A 13886-nucleotide genomic window follows, 5' to 3' on the forward strand; every position below is an offset into this window, starting at 1 on the left:
GGGCTCAGAATGGTATGATATTTCTTTCAGAGAAACTCTCAGACAACTCCAGTGCCCCTTGCTTCAAGCTGGAAGCAGTCGGTGACCAAAACCAGAGATAACTAAACCAAGTTTTGAGCTGTCTGTGCCAGTGACAAATGCTCTGCTCCAGAACAGCACAGGGACGTGGTGGCTCTGAGTGCCAACCACATCTTCACACTCTTAGCAGTGGACAACAAAGCTTGCTAATGTAGAAAAGGCCACAGTTATGTAAAGTCACTTGAGCTCCATAAGAAGAGAAAGCAAACTAATCATTAATGCTTCAGATGAAATCATAGAGAGTTAATAAGGGTTAAGGATTGCCAAGAAGGTGGACACAGGTGATTTCCACCTCCAAAGAGCCCAACACTCGCACTCTGGCACCTTGAGGAGCCATTCAGCTCTAGGAGCTGCACAAGGAGCTGGATCTTGCTTTGACAGTTCCCACAAACAAAAAGCAGCATTCCTCAGCATTGCACCAACAGTGAAATGCTTTTCTCCTGTGTTTGCCCTCAGTTCCTAGAAAATCACATTTCCAGAGGGGCTGTTACAGCCTAGGATTGGAGGAGCAGTGGGGCCTGGTCTCTCAGGCCAAAGGAACTCAGTCCTTGCTCTGAGTCACCACACACACAAATACACTTGAAGGAAGGGATACCAAGCATCCTACTGACCTCAGCTGCTGAGTTTCCTCATTGCAGGAGGCATCATCACCTGGAGATAAGCATGCAACTCTCCCTGTCTAAAAAATCCACACCAACAAAGCACCCTTTTGTTCATGTGGCGTAATTTCTATGAGCAATTCAGAAGTTGTACTTTATTAACTAAAGTTTTACAGCATCAGGTGATGCCCAGGCAGAGCCAGCATAGTTACAATGCTTATGCTGCCAATGGGGATCTGAAACCAGGTGCCCAGACAGTAAACTTAGAATTGATATCACTCGGAGATAACTTGGGAAGCAGTATGGAGGTATGTAGGTAGATGAAAAGACATCCTGACAAGGTAAAGAAAATTTGTATGTGAATTTTAAGTAAAAAAAAAAAAAAAAAAAAAAAAAAAAAAAATCTTAACTCCATTGCTTATGTCGACCATTTTCATGTTAAAAGGGACATTATTCTGATTTTTCACTAGTAAGTGGCTTTAGACTGATGCTTCCTTAATCTTTCATTTTCTGTCTGGCCCCTCTCTCATCTGCAGTGGCGTTTCCCCCTCACCAAACTTGTGTTTGCCTATCTCTGCAGGCCAAAGGCACAGAAAGTCAGATAACTCTCCTGAGCACAGTGCTGCCTCTCCAGCTCTCACCCCAGTGCAGGGCAGGGTGATAACAGCTCTGGAGTTCCTAAACACTCCCTTTCAGCTCATCTCTGCCCCAGGGGAACAGCCTTACACAATTACAAAGACGTGAGGAAAGGCAGCCACAAAAGTAACCTGCCCCAACCTGAACAAAAGAACAAACGCACTTCGCTATCACCGCAAGGACGGTATAAAGACCTCGAGGACTTTCGTCATTAAGCTCCAGCCTGTGTTGGGGGGATGCTGTATGGCCAGGGCAGCGAAAGGCTGCAGCCCAGAGCAGCCGGGTGGCTGTGCCCGTAGAGGCTCTGTGTGCCCAGGCTGGCTTCCCCTGGGGCTGCTCCGGGTCCCTGGAAGGTGGATCCAGCCCCGGCCGCTCTCCTTGCCCTGCCTGAGGCTGTCGGTGCCCTGAGATCCTCCGGTGCTCTGAGCCGCTCCGAGCGCTCGCTGCCGCCCAGAGCCCCGCTCCCCCGGCCCTGCCGATCCGCACCTCCTTCCCCGCCGGCTGCATCACACCCCGCTCTCCAAAATGGCCACAGCCACCCCACCTCCCTCACGTCTACTTGAATTTTTACTTAGCAATTTATTTTAAATTTCGGCTCGTTTAAACTAAACACGGAGCCCTGGGGAGCAGAGAGCGGAGGGACGGCGGCGGTCCCGGCAGGAAGCGGGCCATGGTGCGGTGCGGTGCTGGGCCAGGCCGGGCCGGGCCGTGGCTGAGGTGCGCTCCCCGCTCCCCTCAGTCCCTCCGCACCCCCCGGGCTGAGCGGGGCGGGCGCTCCGCCGGGGCGGGCGCTGCCCGGGGCCGCTCCCTCCGCCCCGCCCCGCCCGGCGCGGGGCGCGCACACCCGCGGGCAGCTCCGCGGGGCTCCCGCGGCCCTGCGGCCCTGCGTGCCGTGCCAGCCTCCGCCGGAGCGGAGCGCAGCCCAGCCCGCCGCCCATGTGGGGCTGCCGCCGCCGCGGCCGCTGCCCTCAGGGCCGGCGCTGCCGAGGTAGGACCGACCCCCGGGCCCCCGCGCCGCCGCCGCTCCCCTCACGCCCCCGGCTTCCCGCCCGCGGGGCAGCCCCCAGAGCCCCTCCGAGGGCAAGGCTGAAGGGGGAAGGTGGGGTTTTCCTGGACCCCCCTGGTCGGGATTTTCCCTCCCGGTTCCAGCGAGGAGTGAGGGTGCCCGGCATCTCAGAAAGCTGGGAAATGGGAATTGCGGCTTCTGCTGGAACAGCCCTGGGTAAAGGAGGGTTTGGGAGATGTGGCGTGGAAAGAGGGAATCGTAGTGTACCAGCAGCTGTTTGCTTGCCGAGTTATTTTTGGAGATTGCTTTGGCGTGATGGACTTTTTTTTTTTTTTTTTTTTTTTAACTGTCTGTGGGAAGGCGGGTTTACATCTCACTCCTCCAAGCCTCGGTGCCTTCCATTGGCTGAGGAAAGGCGTAAAACCAGTGCTCTGACAAATACCGATCTAACTGGTTAGCTCTTCCCTTGTTCCTGAGGGCAACTCCATAAAAAGCACATAATCTGCACCTTTTTTACCTTCCTTCGTGAGATTTGGCTGCTGGCTCGTCGGGGCCTTCCTTGGAAAGGGCTGTCTCTCCCTGGGGACCGAGGTCTGGCCTGTTTGTGAGGCACTTTGTGTAATACAGGGTGACAGCTGTGACGCAAGTGCACCAAAACTTCTGAACACAGCCTCAGCCACGGCTGTGTTTGGATATAATTTCCCCACTTTCTAGGAAAATTGTATTATGTAGGCTACATTAGAAGATAACCCAGGCGCTGCTGCTGCGGGGCAGGATGGGGATGGGGAGGCAGAGATGGATGTGGCAGTGAGGGTGTTGTGCCCAGGTTTGGTAACAGGACCCTGAGCTGCTGGTGCCACACACAGCCGGGTGTCCTCGGGGACACAGTGGCTGTGGCTGCTGCCAGTGAGTCCCAGGCTGGCTCCTGTTTACAGCCATCACTCTGCTGCTGCCAGCCTTGCAGTGGGCAGCTCCCTGCTTGCTCCGTGCCTGGCTCCAGCCAAGGGCATGGAAAGGGATTTCAGTAAGGTTGGTGTTTCAGAACCTCTGGGATTAGGAGGGGGACCTCCATTCTGCTGTTGAAACGTGGTGATGACCATTGATTTGTGGCCCCTTCACTGCCCCTTTGGTCATTCCCACGATGCTTGTGCTGGAGCCTTCCACGAGCAGGGATTTGTTGGCTGTGCCAGGGGAATTGGATGCTGCTCTTGTCAACACCTGGCTCCTTGTTGGCTCTGTAGCAGGTCCATGGTGCTCGTGTGGCTCTTTGAGTTGTGAGGAGGAAAATAAAGACGTTAACACCGAAGAAACTTGAAGACTCTCTAAGACTTTTAGATCTTTAAAGATGTTAATTTTGAATTTAACTTTTTATATTGGCAAATGCCAATATAAAAACTGTTCATTTGAGGCAAAAACATACTAAACCAACTACAACTTGGAGCAATCCCATACAGGACTGATTGATTTTGTAGTGCTTTGTGTAGAGCTGAAGATGGGACTGAATAAGTGCCCGTTGTGGGACCTCTGATGCTCGTCCAGTGTGTTGCAGAGCAGTTTGCAAAGTTTCCAGTCAGTTTGCTTAATGTGACCTTACTCAGCTCTGAGGCACTCCCATAATTATGGCTGCAATTAAAGGCAATAACATCCATTTACATAAGATGCCAGTCCTTTTAAATCGGTGCATCATCTAATGAGAGCATTCATGTAGGGATAGCTGTGCAGGATGAGGACCCAAAGCTGAGAGCGTTTTGGGGAGGATTTGGTTTCAGAACTTTCTTGAGGTCATTCGAAGGAAGGATCTGCTATGAAATAGGACATTTTATTATGAAAACGTACTGATTTATAAATACAACCCTTACTATCAACCAGGATGTTGTTGAATTGAGTGATTGTAACACTTTATTTTTTTAATGTATCATCCATCCAATTAAAAAAAAAAACCAAACCAGCCTGGTTGCACCAGTATTTTTCTCAGTTTGATTACGTCAATGTTCCTTCTGCCCTTATGAGTAAGAGATTTGGCAAATCCCACTTGTGGACAGTATTTAATTGCTGGTGAAGCACTGCAGATGTGTTCTGAATGGCTCACTGGACTTCCATGGTTTCCTTGGGGCTTAACCTCTGCATATGATGCCCACAGATTTGCCCTTGAGATAAATATAAATCTGAGACTTGGAAGTGCTGGAAAAGATCATGTATTTGGGGAATACTTGGGCCATCTTCTGAAAGAAATGACCTGGTGGAGTATTCCCACCTTCCCACTCTGTATGTTTTGTTCTGTTTCTCTTTTTTGATTAGTTTGTTTTAATTTACTGAATGTGGTGTAAGCTTGTGCCCCACACCCTGGGTGGGGCTTCTTGGGAAGAGTCACAAGGCCAGTGTAGTAGAAAGGGTAAAAACTCAAAAAATACAAGTGAGGAGGCACCAGCCGTGAGCCTGAGAAGTGCAGGGTTCCTTGGATCTGCACAGCTTTTCCCCAGAAGCCATTTTTTCCCATTATAAGAGAAATAATTAGTCTGTTAACCTTTTCTCACAGGCAAAGTGCTCGGCCTCTGGTGTCTGAGACCATAAGAGGTTAAGTAATTAAATTGTAAAAGGGAGTAAAAGAGAATAATCAACTCCAAACTCCTTAGTCTGTCTAGCTGGGCTCTCCAGCATCTAAAATTAGGTAATTTAGGTTGCTTGCTGATTGCAGTAGATTTTTACCAGGCACTCAGAGTGGGGCTGCAGGAGAGGGTCCCACATTGCTTCTCACAGGTTGTTATTTCCAGCAGTGGTGGGTTGGCTTTGGGCACGGTTTGGTCGTGCAGAGGGGCAGTGCCAGGGGCAGTGCCAGGGGCAGCTCTGGCCTGGGCTGCTCTTTCAAGGTTCCACCGTGGGGCCAGGGTGGCTGATAAACCAGGCTTTTTCCTGAGTGCCTGCCAAAACCTGGCCCCAAGTATGGTAATCACTCACTAATTATGAATCCTAATCTCCAGACGTACTGAACCTGTTACCCGCTGAGGTGCTGACCTGGTGAAGTAAAATCACAGGATGGTGTGGGTTGGAAGGGACCTTAAAGTTCATCCTATCCCACCCCCTGCCATGAGCAGGGGCACTTTCTACTGTCCCAGGGGTCTGAAATCCCATCCCACCTGACCTTGGACATCTCCAGGGATGAGGCAGCCACAGGTTCTCTGAGCACCCTGTGCCACGGCCTCACCACCCTCAGGGGGAAGGATTTGTTCCTAATATCCCATCTAACCCTGCCCTCTGCCAGTTTAAATCTGTTCCCCCTTGTCCTGCCACTCCATGCTCTTGTCAAGAGGTCCTGCAGCTCTCTTGGAGCCCCTTTAGGCACTGGAAGGTGCTATAATATCTCCCAGAGCCTTCCCTTCCCCAAAATCACTTTGGTGTGCTGAGCCTGTGAATTTGTGTCCATTCAAAGAAAAGAAATACTTGGGGTTTTTTTGTGTAAAATGTGTCAGCTTGCCTGTGCTATTACAACAGTACAGTTTTAAGTACCTTTAGGGCTGTGTTTTGATTCTGCCAAACTCAACTCTCATTTGAGAAGCTGCTGAATGAGGAGCTCTCCTGGAGGTTGGTGCCTGCAACATTTAAGGGTCTGAAGTAATGCACTGGAATTAATCCTGAAGCCCTGAAGCATTGAGCTGCCATGAATACAAATGATGAGCCTCTTAATTGCAACTGACTTGTATCCATGTGGTGGATAAAAAGGATGTTTTGCAAATGTTTTATTAATAAAATGGGATGGATTTGTCATGAGTGCCCTTGTAGAAATAATGTCCCGGTTCCATTTAAACATGGAATTTAAAGCTGTGATTTCTGCACTTGGATATCTGAAATGCCTGTATGGCATTAGTTTCCAGGTGATTCAGTACATTACTATATTGTTTACAGGCTATGCATGAGTTGAAAAATGGAGGAAAAGATATAAAAAAAGGTGAATAATGGATTTTAAGTTCTTGTCTCTCTTTTTGACTGAAGGTGAGCTTCAGTCAAAGCTCACCTTCAGGTTCAGGGTTGCCTGAACTCCTTCCTGGGTAGTTATTTTAAAAAAATATTCTCTTCTGTTTCTGCATGGTGCCCTGTCTTTGTGTGGAGCTGGCTTCACACATGTTGAGCCTTGGGCATTGCCGGGGGAGCTGTGTGATCCAGGCTCCCTGGCTGTGTTCTCCTCCAAGCAGGAGCTCCAGCAGCCCCTGCCAGCCCCAGATCTGCTGCGGGGTTGGTGCCTGTCAGCAGTGACACCTAAAAATGGCTGGGACGTGCTGTTCCTGCCTCTCTGGGAAAAGCCGCTCGTGGTGCCGCTCCCCTGGCACGGCATCCCCACGTGAGGGATTCTCCATGTGCACACAGCAGCAGACATGGGGAGGTGTCTCAGCCAGAGGGCTGAGTTTGATCCTGCCTGTTTTAGGTGCCTAAATGTGGATGTTTCCCTAAGCAGCAAGAAATCCCCTCGTCTGGGTTAAGTGCAGTCTGCCAGTGGATAGTATAAATCTAAACATGGAAAGATGAAATATTTGTGGGGATTTATTGTAGCTAAAAGTTTCTATATTAAAAATTTTATAGAAGTTTCTACTACACCCACTCTTTTGACATAAGGAGCACAACCACCATGAGCTGTTTTAGTGCATCTGAAACTGCTTCTGACCAATGACCACTGACACTCTTTGCATTTAAGGCTGGCTTTTCCTTCCTTTTAAGTTTCCTTTTATAGTCATATATGTCCCTGGAAATCTAATTGATGTTGTTGGTTAATAACAAGAAACATTTGTTGTTCATAGGAACCCTGTTGATATCCTTGAGCTGTGCAGCATTTACCTTCTGCATTAAGGAGGGGGGGAAAAGAGCTTTGTATTTTTTTTTCTGTTACCCATGTGAAAGTGGTTTCCCCAAAACAATGAGCAGATTTCAGGGGTTCATGACCTCTTGCAATTAGAAAATGTCAGATGGCTTGTGAGAGGTGGACTGATGGGCCAGAGGAGGAGGGGGAGCAGCCCTGTTACTGCTGCAGTTGTTACTCAGTTTTGGTGGGAGCTCAGTCTCACAGATTCTTCTTTATTTTTCCCTGAGAAATGCCCCATTTGGGGATTAGAGGAGCTTAAAAATCCAAGCAGTTTCTGAAGAGATATCTCCCACAGATTTATGTCTTGGGGTTTTAACAGATTTTTCTCCCCCAGGCTGGGCCAGTTCCAGGGGCTTGGGCCTGTCTGTTGTCAGTCCCAGGTCTGATGGGACCAGCTCAAAGCACTGTGTGTCCTGGGAGCATTGGGAGGGCACCTCTTCCCTCCTGCCAGCCACTTTTCATTAAAATGTGGAAAACTAATGTTTCAAATACCTCTGTCCTGTGTGAAAGAAGGTTCAGCTGTCCCTGGTGGTGAGGGGGGACCTGAGCAGGCACAGACCGACCCAGGGTGGTTGTCTGGAGCCAGCAGTCCTGGACAGCTGGTGTTTCACTGGGGGTGGGGGAGTGTGAGGGCTGCTGTGCTCATTTGCTTCTGATTCCCTTGCTTTGTTTGCTGTTTTTGTATCCTGTTCGGCGTTCAATTGATATTTAAATTTTGAAATGTGTTTTTACACATTCTGGTGCCAAAGGCTGTCCCTTATGCCATATGTGATGGAGTACGGCCTTCTGTGCACCTGAATAATTTTTTGTATTTTCTCTAGGGACACACTTGTGCTGTACCAAAGTCATTTTTTCAAAATATAATGAGAACTCAGGTGGACTGCTTTTTAAAATTTGTTTTAAAGAGAAGGCTTCTTTAGTACTATTATACTGGAGCATCACTTGGTGACTGTTTCCCCTTGAAGAGTTTAATGTGTAGCATTTGTGCTGTTTAGCCTGTCTGCATTCTGTAAATCTGATTATTTTGGCTGTCATAATTTCATTACTCTTATTAAGCTTCCTCATTTGCATATTGATCCTGTTAGTCTCAGGAAGCTGATAAGCCATCTAAGTCTACTTGCAAAATGCACAGAAAATGAGAAATCTGCCCTGGAGGCTCTGAATATTGAGATTCTTGTGATTTAGATCTGTGTGTCTGGCCTGTATTTTTCCCCCTTCGGTGCTGTTTTAGACTACCTGACTTCACTGCAGTGTGCCAAATTAGGATGAATTTCTGCTTTTATTATAAATTCTGTCACTGGTAGCTTTGGAGAAGCTCTGCTCTGGTTTGCTTGTATTTTTATTTGGATGAATACCCTCCTTTTTCACAGAGCTTAAGAATATTTCCAGCAGCAGCTGGCGTCACATATGCTGTGAGTTGTTTTCCTCCTTGTGTCAGTGTCAGTTTTCCATGCTGGCTTTCCAGACGGATTTATTCTTTACTTTCACAAAACCTGCTTTGCTGTTGCCTGTGGGGCATGCAGGAACCCAAATGTAACTGAGAGGACTTGGGGCCCCTTGGTCTTTGCTCTTGCTTCCATTGCTGTGGGCTTTTCTCTACCTGTTCTATAACAGGCTGGACTATCCTCTGCTGGACCTTTAACTCCTGTCCCCCTTTTTAAGACTTGTTCTGGCTCTTGGCAAAGTCTAGTCCCTCTTACAAGGTGAGGTTGTACCCCTGTCCCTCAGCCTCTCCTATCCCAGGGCTGCTTTGGGTGCTGCTCTCTGTTTACGTGTTATTTATGTCACTGAAACGTCTGCAGGCCCCTGTTTTGTTCCTCTCTGCAGGTTCCAATGAATTGTTGTTCTTCCTTTGGTGATGTTCTTCGCCCCTCCTGGTCCAGCCTTTCCTCCTCCTCCCACGGTTTGACCTTGTCTTGCTCTGGTGTCCCTGTGCCCTTTTCCAGGCGTTCACACGGCTTCAGCTTCTGTTAAGTGCTGATGACTCACGGATTCACTCTACACCTGCCAGGGTTTGTCACCCAGCCCAGTGGCTCTTTTCCTCCTTGCCTTTTTCCCCTTTGAGTTCCCCATCAGTCATTCAGTATTTCACACCCTAAACCCCGGGTGGTGCTTCCCAAGTTCTCTTATCTCCTGTCTTTAAAGTGCTGCCATCTTACATGTTGCTCTTTCCCGAAGCCTTGAAGATTTTAAAAAAATTAATCTGGTGTACTTCATGCATTTTAATCACATGCAAATTTTGTGTACTCTTTGTTGTCAGTATATTCTCCTTTTTCATCTCATCAGACAACTTTCCTAATGCATGTAGTAAGTTTTTACAGATGTTTCCCTTTGAGGTGACAGCTCTTGTGGAATTGAACTTGTGAAGTCAGTTGATAGCATTTGGTTTTAAAGATGGTGTAAAGTTATACTCTGAGAAGGCAGCTGCCCTTGTTTAATATATTTTTTTTTATTTAGCAGCATAGACCTACTGTTATGAGCAAGTGGGATTCATAGGATCCTAGCTGAGTGACAGGAGAAAGGATGTGTATACACCAGAAATGTTCAAATATCTAATATAAAAGTAGCTGAGCATAATTCATAAGCCTGTCAGCCTGGGAAAGGGCTGTCTGTTGTACTTAAATCTGTCAGTCCTTTCCTTGTGCTTCCTTTAATTACATTACTACTCATACCTTCAAACTGGGAACTGGGGAGGATTTCTAATATGCTTGGTGATTGAAAAGGAGTAGAGAGCTTTGAGGTGATAGAGGCACTTTCAGCCTGCTTAGCACAGGTTGCTTGTAAGCAGGCTCAAGAGGCACAAAGACAGACATCCCCATGGATGCAGGTGTGTTTTTGTTTTCCCTTCCCTTTCAAATACTACAGATTAATCCAGCCCTTGTTTTCCATGGTTGAATGATGGATATCAGGTGACTGAAGTGGACTTGCTGCTCTATGGGGCAGTGTCTGAGGGTGCACCCACCATGCAGGGGCTGTGCCAGGCTGTTCGTGCTGTTGCTGTAGTAACAACGTCAGGTTCTACCAGAACAATGTGCAGGAATGCTCTCCTCAGTGCACTTGCCATCTTGGAAACCCGGGATTTTCAATTAACCCCTGGACATGTGAATGTAAATAGGCAATTTGTGCAAATGCTGTGTTTTCATGTCCTTTTTTGGCACTTCTCACAAGCACAGGCCCCCTCATGTAAATAGTTTGGAGTCCCTGGTAACCCTGGCAAGAGGGTTTATCTACAAAGGGCATTTTAACTCTGGGTTGCACTTAGAAAACATGAATAATGGATGCCATCTTTCCTTTATGTTGCATCATAACAGGAAGACTTAAAATGTTGCTCAACTCCATGATGATGGGAATAGTTTTAAGCAACACCTGGAAGTACCACTTGAGAATCTTGCCTGTTTTTCAGGGAAATAATTTCTGTGTTCTCTCAGAGGTAAAGATGGGAGAGGACTGCTTGGACTGAAGGTGTAAAGATTTAGTGATTTGTCCTTCAGATTTAACAAACAGAATTAATGCAGGCTAGCCTTAAATCTACCCCTAATGCCAGCCTTAACACAGGAAACTTCCTTGTGTGAAAACAACAGCATCTCATCAAAAGATTTATCTCCAGACATTAAATTGCTCCCACATTTAAAAGATATCAGTTATTTATTCTGAAATGTGATAAACATCTATACTAACATATTTATATACTTAGAAGAAAGGAAAATACACTGAATAGCCAAGCCTTGAGGAATGGTTCACATAAAGATACCAAAGGTGTATATTATTTTAGTTGATATTGCTGTTTCTGTCAGTCTCAGCCTTTGCTCTGGGGTTCTCATGCAGTCCATGTGTTGGTGAGATGAGGTTCTGCTGATAACATGTATCTCCCCAAGTAATCTTAGATATCTCCCCTGATACAGTTTAATGCCTGCAGTGCAAGGAGTGAGTTCTCCAGACAGCAATCTAAGAGTTTATGGGTCCAATTCTCGCAATAAAACCTTTGTGTGGCAGGTGCTTGTTTCCTGATGGTTGGGTCGTCATGGTTTGGAAAACACAGCCATGCTGGAATCCAGCCACACATGAACACTGCTCTCAGGGATACCTCATTGCTTTGCATGCACTGTGAATAACTCGATGTTTCAGTAGACAACGAGGAAAATACCACAAAAGCAAATTGCTGTGGGAATTACCTGTCTCTCCAGCCAAGTAAGTGTGGTGTGAGGCTCCTGAGTGCCCAAACCCTGTCAGATCTTCCCTTGTATCAGATGTGTTGATGGTTGTTGGAATAGATAAGAACTTGTTTTCTTGCTAATTTCCCTGACATGAACATTTTCTGTTTGGATGAATTATTTTTCTTATCTATGCTAAGGAATATTTTGTTTCAGCTGAATCTGAATTTCAGGAATCTCTTAAGTATCTGTATTTATATGGCTTTGTCTGTGTGGGATCTTGGGTGTTGTTTAAATCTGTTCCCAGTTAGCACTGAAGAATTTTCTTCTCCTTAGCAGTAGCTTATTCCCATCTAAAACAGGATTCCATCTGGGTATTTGCTATCAGTCTCTTTGATGGATTGATCTGTAGCCATGAAATCTGGTAGTAAAATGAGCCCTTACAAAATAATTCCTGAAGGTGTGTCTTGCTGAGAGCAGATTCTTGGTTTACTTATGAGTTCTTAATGGATTTTTGCTCGTCTTTGGGGTAGCTGTCTACTCAAGACAACTGGAACATTTTCCCTTTAGGCAGTGATAGGAAATAAGATGCAGAGTGGATGGTGCCTCTAATAAAACCTACTTGTTGTTCAGAAGAAATGAAGGAAGTGCTAGGGCTGTGTATCACAAGGCCTGGCCCTTGTGATTTCAGTTGGTTTGGAATCAAGTCCCAGATGGAAGGACCTGTGGAGATGGTCTGGGGAACCTGCTGAACTTGTCATGTGGGGTGCTTGAAATTTTTGGGGACTTAGTGGGCTATTTGTCATTTTTGCTGGGTTGACTCCTGGGACAACAAAAAGGAGGATGGCACTTCGGGTTGAGGAGGGAACCATAGGCAGCCTTGATGAGACTGGAAGTCTTCATTTAAGAAGCTGATGTAACAAAATGTCCTGAGAGCCTGGACTGAGAAGGTGTGAGTCAGTGTATGTCACTCTGCTAACCCAGCACTGCACCTCTCTGCCTTGATTGCTCATTGTGCTTGCTAAGCTCTGAATGGGGAAGAACTTACTCTGTTCTCTGTGGGAAGCTCTGTGAGCAGCTTTTAGCTCCTGAGGGATCTCCTGTGGAGGATGACTGTTCACAAGGCATACTCTGTGTCATCCTCCAGGAGCTCAGGAACAGCCCAGGAAGGAAGAGAGGTGCTCTTTTTGGTGCAGCTTCCTTAATCTCTGGTTTTCCTTGGCAACTGAACAGCCAGGCTGGGTTAGTACCTGGCTTCCAGAAGTCACAAGATACTGAGCAGGAGGGCATTGTGTTTTAGGCAGGTTGTTGTTAGGGACTCCTCTTGCACAGGGAGGAAAAACCTGCCAGGCTTGATCTGCACTTCAGGAATATGGGAATTACCTGGAGGAGAGCACTCTGTTCCCTGCTGAGATCTAAGTGTAACAAGGGATGTGACAGAACAGGCCAAGTGTCCCTGATGCTCTGCAGCAGCTTTGATCATCGTAGCAAAAACTGGGTGCATTTACAAATCTTTTCACCATGTAAGAGCACCCCAACAAATACTTAGTCAATAAACCCCATCAGCAATGTGCCTCACATCAGCTGAGTGCGGGGAAATCTCTCCCATTCCACCTGAAACCCAGTTTTGAAATGCTGGACTGTTGTTACTTGTGAACAGAAAGGGTGAAGCATAGTTGTGTGTTTGGTCACTGACTCCTCTCATTGGCTTGCAGTGTTGTAACAGCCTTGTATAAATTAGATCGCTGCTGTCCTGGGGTGGTGCTTCCAGCTGCATAGATTTTGGCCAATGAAGGACTGCCACCAGCCTGCTGAAGGTACATTTCATTTTTTTTAAAGAGAAAATCAGTTATAAGTTCAACATCCTGTCTGCTTTATACAAACACTGATGCAGTGTGGCAGGCTGCCTGTTAGCTGGTCAGACCCAGCCAATCCATGTGAAACTGGGGAGCTTTGGATGGATATCAAAGCTGGGTGTGTAAGATATGTGTGTGGCTGAAGGCTGTGCTGGTGTGTGTCTGTATTTCTTGAATAACAGCCATAAGTAATGATCATTGCAAAGTCTGTGTTCCTCTGTCTCCTCAATTTGTGGTGAAACAAAACTGGTGCTGTGCTAGTGGTGATGTCTTTTGAGTGTTTTTAAGTGGGAAGCCTCATAGCCCTGTCTCTGCACCTTCTTAAATGGGGATAAGAACTTAAACTCTCATCTCTCCCCCTCTCACTATTGCCAGATGTAGAAAATGCAGATGCCAATCTTAGGATGGGATCATTTAAACTCGTTCCTGTCACTTTGAGCTGGAGCAGAGATCTGCCATTTGCAATAGAGAGGGTTTGGATTTAGGTTTTTCCCAGCTGATCATTGCCAGTTTTGTGTACAGAGGTCAAGGACTGTGGGTTTTGTCAAAGTAGATAGCTGGGAATGTGGAACTGCAAATCCCATGACTTATTGGAAGGAGAATTACTTTAGAGAAATTGAAGTAATAGATTAACCATGAAATATAATTTGTTGGTGTTTATATCTAGAAAGAAATGGGATATTTGGTTCTGAGTGTGGACTCACTCCTCCC

The 13886-nt window shown here is 46.8% G+C and overlaps 1 protein-coding gene across 2 annotated transcripts in view; it reads left to right on the forward strand.

The window, feature by feature from the left end:
• Nucleotides 1–2003: 2003 nt before the first annotated feature.
• The window catches only part of LOC134558250 (6-phosphofructo-2-kinase/fructose-2,6-bisphosphatase 4), a 51105-nt gene continuing 39222 nt past the window's right edge, over nucleotides 2004–13886 (forward strand). The window contains exons 1-2 of one of the 2 annotated variants that reach the window (XM_063411920.1): nucleotides 11233–11356; nucleotides 13035–13136. In XM_063411920.1, the coding sequence (XP_063267990.1) occupies nucleotides 13109–13136 (28 nt within the window). In that variant the 5' untranslated portion in view covers nucleotides 11233–11356; nucleotides 13035–13108. Of the gene's footprint in view, nucleotides 2302–11232; nucleotides 11357–13034; nucleotides 13137–13886 lie in introns of those variants that run through there. The other variant, XM_063411919.1, reaches the window with a different exon arrangement.

Source organism: Prinia subflava, chromosome 14 (assembly GCF_021018805.1).
Source record: "Prinia subflava isolate CZ2003 ecotype Zambia chromosome 14, Cam_Psub_1.2, whole genome shotgun sequence".
Taxonomy (NCBI): domain Eukaryota; kingdom Metazoa; phylum Chordata; class Aves; order Passeriformes; family Cisticolidae; genus Prinia; species Prinia subflava.